This window comes from Octodon degus, unplaced genomic scaffold (genome assembly GCF_000260255.1).
Source record: "Octodon degus isolate 3935 unplaced genomic scaffold, OctDeg1.0 scaffold00009, whole genome shotgun sequence".
Taxonomy (NCBI): Eukaryota; Metazoa; Chordata; class Mammalia; order Rodentia; family Octodontidae; genus Octodon; species Octodon degus.
The window spans coordinates 10,810,290-10,817,662 of record NW_004524585.1 but is presented as its reverse complement, the minus strand read 5'-3'; the positions used below and the strand labels follow the sequence as shown (position 1 = coordinate 10,817,662).

At 50.6% G+C, this 7,373-nt stretch overlaps 1 protein-coding gene across 1 annotated transcript in view; it reads left to right on the top strand.

Moving 5' to 3' along the window:
- The window catches only part of Csrp1 (cysteine and glycine rich protein 1), a 22,783-nt gene extending 21,245 nt beyond the window's left edge, over window positions 1–1,538 (top strand). Inside the window, exon 6 of the mRNA XM_023707421.1 lies at window positions 1,204–1,538. Coding sequence (XP_023563189.1) covers window positions 1,204–1,538 — 335 coding nt within the window. The remainder of the gene's footprint in view (window positions 1–1,203) is intronic.
- The last annotated feature ends 5,835 nt before the right edge of the window (window positions 1,539–7,373 follow it).

Below are 7,373 nucleotides of genomic sequence, written 5' to 3'. Positions count from 1 at the left end.
TGGCCCTAACCTAGGGTCTGAAGCTGCAGGGAGTGCAGCCCAGATCAGTGCTCTGCTCTAGCCATCCCTGGTGATTATTCCTCAGATGTGGAGGGAGGTACATTCACCCTTCACCTTCTAATGCCCCATCTATCCTATGCTTCTCTGGGGGCCTTCTCTAGCCACAAAGCCTCCTTCCTTATAGAACCCAGGTCAGGAGCTGCAAGAGGAAGGAGGTGGGCCCTGCTCTCTTCTCGCAATGGCTGAAAGGAACACTGTAGCTGTCAACTGCAAGGGCCATGGGCACAGGCTGATTTTTCTTCTGGTCAATAAAGCTGTTTATAACTGAACCCTGGTGTCTTGAGCCTGTGTCTGTAGGGCCCTGCCCTACCCTGGGGACTAGCAGGAAATTAGGTTGCACATTTGTTCCTGTGTTTTCCCCTTTTCCTTTGTGGTTCAGGCTGGACTTGAACTCACTATAACTCAAGCTGGCCTCCAACTCATGATCTTTCTGCCTCAGCCTGCCAAGCTTCAGCCTGCCAACTGCTATTACAGGTGTTCACCACCAGGTCTAGCCTGCTCCTGCTTTTTTCAAGGACAACTAGCTTTTCCGTAGCAGTATTAACTGAAGGGACCCCACCAACAGACCAATGTTGCCTGTCTTGTCTGGCTTCTACCCATACATTTTGGGCATGGGAATTGTTTGGACACTGGCATTTAAGAGTTTCAGCCAGGCCCTCACTTGGAAAGCCCCAGGGTGAAATGGAAACTTGACCAGAGGAACTTTCTCATCAAATCCTAGAAGATGGCTTCTGGCTAAGGGACAAGGGGTGGGGAGCCTCGCTCAGCCTGTAGCACTTTGAGCACACTCCTCCCCAAACCAGACTTCTTATAAACAGCCCCACCGAGGGGGCGGCAGTGTCCTGTGTCCTACCAGCACCTGGCTGATGCTTCGTGGCAGGACTTCTCTGCTTCAGCCCTTGAAAGTGTGTCCACGCTGTGAATTTTCCAAGAGGGCTTTGCATGCACTCTGTCCAGCCGGCCAATCCAATAGTGGCTTGGACAGTCCCCTGCCCTCTAGGAAAGAACTATACATCTGTAAGATCAGTCAATGGCGCAGAGCAGTAGCAAAGCATAAGGTGACAGGTGAAAGCGCTGGAGATCCCAGGAAAAATGGGCATAAAGTCTCCTTTAACTTAGGCATCTGCCTTACCTTCATCCTAGCAGCGAGCCTGGCCCACTGGGGGCTGCCAGGAGAGGTCTGTGCGCCCAAGAGGATCGGTGGTTCCCAAAAGTCAAATGGATTCTCCCTTTCTGGGAAGGGCCGGAAGAAGTGGCCACCGCGGGTGCCTCTAGACAGCAAGCTGGAGTCTGGCAGCCCTCTGCTGGCGGCGCGGCCGGCCTTTCGGCAGCCGGCCCAGGCTTCCCTCCCAGCTACTGCTCCTCTTGCTGCCTCACTGCGGGACCCCTGCCCTCCCAGTGCAGGCCCTCGGTGGAAAAAAGAGCCGGCTTTGCAGCTCCGGGGAGTGAAGCTGAAGCCCTGCGTCACAGGCAGCTGAACCAGGAAGCGCTCGCCGGCACCGAAGGGCTGGGCGGGAGGAAGAGCGCTGTGAGGAAGAGCGGGAGGAACAGGAGAAAGGAAAAAGGCTTGGAATTCTCGGGCGCCGCGCCCGCGCTAGACTCACAGACAGCAGGTGGCGCTGTGGGGCCGACGCGCAAGGCAGATGCTCTGCGCATCCCCCGCGCTCTCCCCCTCCACCCTTACCTGGGGTCCGCAGGACTCTGCGCGGTCCACCGGCTCACGCGTCCCAGAAGCGCCTGTCGCGGAGGCAGTGAGTGCTCTAGCAGCGCCCCAGTAACCTGTGAGACTGACCAAAGGAAGAGAGTGAGCAAGGATCTTTTTTTTTTTCCGGAACCGGGGCAGGCCCTTGTGCTTGCCAGGAAATCGCCTATTCCACTAAGCCACCTCCCTGGCCCTGAGCAAAGATCTTGACGGCCATGTAGGTTTCGTTTTTGGTTCCTGTGTCCACGGCCCCCTGAGGGGAGAGCAGGGTGGGAGCAGTGCCCAGGTGTGGGAGTATCTCTGGGCTTCTAGGGTGTGAGGAGAAAGAGCTGCCCCTCCTGTTGGGAGGTGAGCCAGCCCTCTGCCTCCTCCAAGAACCTTAGCAATTTCTTTGAGTCACCTGAGTGCCTGGGAAGGAGCAGGGATTCCCAGTGGGACCCTGCCCGCAGGGTAAAGACAGAGATGAGGGAGAGATCTGAGGGTTAGAACTGCTATTAGGTGAGTAATCTCCTAACCAATGGCACAGAAACTCTGCGAGGGGTAGAAACCCAGAGAAGCTGCCTTTGGGCAGCCTGCCCAGGCCTCGCTCCCTGCCCCTGCTACTCTTGCTGTCCCGCTGCGGGACCCCTGCTTTCCCAGCGCAGCTCCACCGTGGAAAAAGAGCCGGTTTGCAGCTCAGGGGAGAGAAGCTGAAGCCCTGCATCACAGCAGCTGAGCCACACCTAGACCTGCTGAGGGTAGTCAGAGGAGAGGGTTGAGGACCCCTGGGGAGCCTCCCTAGATGGCTCCGCCCCCCAATTCCCTGGGCCTTGGTCCCTTCCTCCAGCCCTCCTCCTTCCTTTCCGTTTCACTCCCCACCTCTACCCATGTCCCCACACCGACCCCAACTCCTGGTCCTGCTCCAAACCCACTGCCTTCTGAGAGTCCCTGAGGGAGGGGAGCTTTTAAAATGGATTCCCAGCCCCACCCTTAGAGATTCTGATTAAGTTGGACTGAACAGGGCCTGGAAATCTGTATTTGAAAAGGTTCTTAGGTGATTTGAACATTCAAACTGGACCAGACTTGAGAATCTGTGATCTGTGGACTTACGCACCCCCCCCCCCAGCTCACCCACCTGAAGGGACAACTGCGGTGGTGCCCAGCTCAGCCCCCACCTGCCGCTGGGGCTGCCTGAAAACAGTTCTCATGATTCTAGAGGGCTTCCTGGAACTTCCTATTTCTGTCCCCTCCAGTCATCCAGAGCTGGTCTAATCCCTGTCCAGTGTGACAGGCTTCAAGGATTTGCAGACAGCTGCCTCCAGCCTGAGGCTGCTCCTCCTCAGCACAACGAGCTGCCAGCTTCACAGTAGCTCCCCAGGAGCCCAGAGAGACCTTTGCCTCAGTTGGAGAAGAAAGAGAAGACTGCGAAGCTAGGGGTGTAGCTCAGTGATGCAGCAAAGACTGTGAACTTGAGATTTGTAAGTAGGGCAGAGCAGAAGTAGCTCCATCTGGGAAAGATCTATCCCCTGCTTGTAGTCAACTCCCTACCCTTGTCTCCCTGTTTTGGACATTGTGTCATCTTGTGGAATTGCTTGGTACCAGAAACTGTTCAAAGACCTTAACTGTATGAATTCATTTGATCATCACATTAACCTAACAAGATGGGGACATAACTTTACAAATGATCAAACTAAATCCAGGAACCAAAGAATAATCCAGGAACTAACTTGAGGTCAGATCTGCAATAACGGCTGGACCCATGTTGCATTCCTGCCCTGCTGTCCTTGACACTGTCAAGAAACTGCCATACACTAGGAGAGAAACAAGAGTAGTTTTAGAAGTAGGCCCATAGCAGTAGCTAACACTCTGAAACATATGCAGATACTGATCTAGAATCTGTCTTATTGGATGCCCACATAAGCAGTCAGAAATGGTTACAGTCCCCTTTATCATAGAAGAGGAAACAGCTCCAGTGACCAGGTAGATGACTTACCCAAAGCCACTGGCACATGATGGAACTGGGATGGGAACCAGCTGTGTGACTCTGAGCCAGCCTCCTCCCTCTGGGTGTAAGCTCCTCATTTGTGAAATGAGAATGCTGGCCTCAATTAGTTCTGGGGAAGTGCTTCTCAAGCTGTAATGAGCATACACATCTCCTGGGGATCTCATAAAACGCAGATTCTGGTTCAGTAGTTTTGGGTGGCGCCTGGGACTGGATGTCTCTTACAAGCTCCCAGGGGAAGGTGGTGCTGATGCTGCGGATCTCGGGACTACACTGGAGAAGCCAGGCTCTGGGGGACCCACCCAACTCTGATGTTCTGAGTTTATGGGCCCAGGAAGAGTCGCCCCAAAGGCCATGAAAATCTAGGAAGCAGATTATCGCAAACAAAGCTCTTAGTGAGCATTTTCTGTGCCTAGACAAGCTCCAAGTGCCTTTTCTGAAGCACCTGCCCCTAAGCCTCTGTTTCTGACCTGTTGACCTCAGCCTGACTTCTCCAGAATGCTCAAAGGCTTTGTCCTGAGCCAAGGGGTGTTGTTGCTCCCTCAGAGGAATGGATCCCCATGTCTGTGCCTCCTAGCGGCACCAACTGGTCCCCTGGCAGCTATGCTAATCCTGGAGGGCTCTTCACAGATATTTCCCATCTTCTGAGCACACAGAAAGGTTAAGTTTCTCCTTCCTTGAAGTTGGATGTGGTCATATGACTTGCTTTGATGTCTAAATTGAGGTCAAAGTGACCCATGTTACTTTGTACAGAACTCTTTAAGAGCTGCCATGTAAGTCATCATATACCTTTCCTCCTTGCAGGAGGGTAGAAGTAGGTGTCAGGATGGAGCCTCCACCAGTTTGGATCAGTGTGTATCACTTTGAGGAGAGCCTTGCCTGCCTGCCCAGGGCTGTCCTGATATGGTACCGTGGATCAGTGGTGTCCAGTGCTGGAATATCATTTTTGTGCCACATCAGGATTATGGATGTCGACAAATCCCTCCTTCATAGGCGGAAACATCTTGATGAGGGTGGGGTAGCCTCTGAGAGTGTGAACCCCACTTTCCCCAGTCCCCATGAAGGGAACTTGTTTTCGCCATTCACCTAGAGGCTGGCTCCAACCCTGGCTTGCAGTACACTTAGTGTGCATGAGGACTTGCTCTAAAGCTCCTGTCCCCGAGTTTTCCTGTAGATCACGTCCAAGGGTACACCAGGCGCCTTCCTCCTCGTCTCACCTGCTCCTTTCTCTTTGACCTTGTTCTCAGGCTGCATGAGTCACAGTCTCACTCTCTGCCTGACCTGGAGAATGACACTGCATAGGAACCTCCCTATTGCCAAAGTAACATGTAAGAATTCATAATTCTCACAAGCTGGGATGGTGGTACATGCGTGTAACCCAGTACTTGAGAGGCTGAGGCAGGAGGATCTCAAAGGGCAGCCAGGGTTATATATAATGAATTCAAAGCCATTCTGGACTACATAGCATGATCTTATCTTTAAAGAAAGAAAGAAAGAAAGAAAGAAAGAAAGAAAGAAAGAAAGAAAGAAAGATTCATTGATAATTCTCAGTATGAAACATTTGAAACCAGAAGCAGAGAAAAAAATCCTCCATCATTTCACTTAGAACTATGTTCCTGTTATTCTCTTTACTCCTGTCTTCCTTCCACGATGCATTTCTATACCTATAATTTTAAGGTGATCCTATGAAAGGCTGCTCTTAGGAGAAGCAAGAACCAAACTCAAATGCAGAAAATGTCAGAGCTGGAAGGGGATTTGGAAACCATCAACCGACCTCACAATTCCGGTGAGAATTCTGCTTTATGTTAGTCTGGGCACAAATGTTGGAAAAGTAAAGATAAATGTTTAGCAAGGCTCATAGCAAGGTAAGTGATTATTGGCTCTCACACTAGATGGATAGTGAAAATACACTGTTCTGTTTTCAGTCTTTGCAATAAAGGGGCATTCAAGTGTAGTCATGTACTACATAGCAACTGGTCAGCTAGTGCTGGATTCCATATCAGATGGAACTGAACATTGGGCGTGGTGGCACATGCCTGTAATCCTATCAGCCAGGAGGCTGAAGCAGGATAGTCACCATGAATTCAAGGCAAGCCTGGGCAAAATAGTAAGCTTAAGGCCAGCTTTAACTACAACATGAGACCCTGCTTTAAAAATTAAAGATGGGACTGAAGTATTTGTTACCTAGTTTCATCAACTCTGAGTTTATGAAAGCATAGCACGTACAGTTATGTACAGTACATGATACTTGACAATAATGACCATATTACTGGTTCATGCATTTATACACTAGACTTTTTTGTGATTTTAGACTTGCTTTTCCTACTTATAAAAAATTTATCATTAAACAGCATGTTATGTTATGCCAGCAGCATCCTGAGCCATATCATGTTCACTCAGTCTTGTGTACTGTGGCTCTTGATCGCAGTGAGGGGCCACTTCACCTACTTGACTTATACCATCCAAATTGATGTGAGTACACCCTGGTGTTTGCAGAATGACAGACTCACCCAACCATGCACTTTGAAAATGACAAAGTCAAGGAATGTTGCACAGAGAATGTGTTCTTGTCCTTAAGCAACATATGGCTGTACTACTTGCATTTAAAGTGCATTAGTATAATTAAAAGAAAAGAGAAAGCTACATAACAGAAAGCAGTTGGTGGGTTGGGAGTTGCATACTCATGAGTGGCAGGTTGGTGAAGGCCATTATTGCTGTTTCCTGGCCATCAGTCAGTCTCCTGTTGGTGTCACTCTTTGGCTCATTGTCCCTAAGGGTCATTCCAGGGCACCCCTTTGTTCCTAAGACAGATGCAAAAGTGGTATGGGAAAAGAAAAATTCTGCAGGCCCTAACCTGAACCCCGAACCCACAAATCCAATCTTCATCAGACCCAAGCGGGATCAAATGTCTTCAAGTCCAGACTCAGCCCCATCAGAGAGGGGCAGTGGGCGCTTGCAAGACGAAAGGGATCCCTGGTGAATCAGAGAAGTTACTGGGCTGGAAAGTGATTAAAGGCTAAGCGTGGGAGGGGATTTCCACTGAGAGAGCCAGGCCCAGGAGCAAGCCTGGGCGGGTTGGCAGCAGGGCTGCTGCCTACTTGAGATATGTCGCAATGGTGCTTATAAAACTCAAGTCATTAGAGACTTGAAACCTTGGTTGGTTTTCAGAAAATCAGAGATTGCAGGGAACCCCAGAGCCTTCAACCAATGCGTGGTTCATCAAAGGGGTACGAGCAGGTCAGGAGAAGTCACATGAAGTGGTTATTGGGGGTGGGGTGGGAAAGGAGAGGAAGGAGAGACCCCTGGACTGGAGAGCAGGAACAGAAGCCCAGAAGCAGGACAGGGGAGAGACAGAGCAGGGCTGTGAGCGGAACATTTCGGTGGCCCATTTGAGCGAGGAGGGACTTCCTGGTCTGATGAATCAGGAATGCAGGTTAAACTGAGACAGAAGTAGCAATGTCCTTCCTTGCCTACATGTGGAGTTCCTTAGCTCCCAAGAAGTAGCTGGGCTTTCTTAGAAATCTGTATACAATTTGCAAGGCAGAAATTGATGACCTTTATTTCACAGATGAGGCAGAGCAGGGAAGTGATTATCTAAGGTGTCACCAAGCTGGGGCCAAGGTGTCCTGT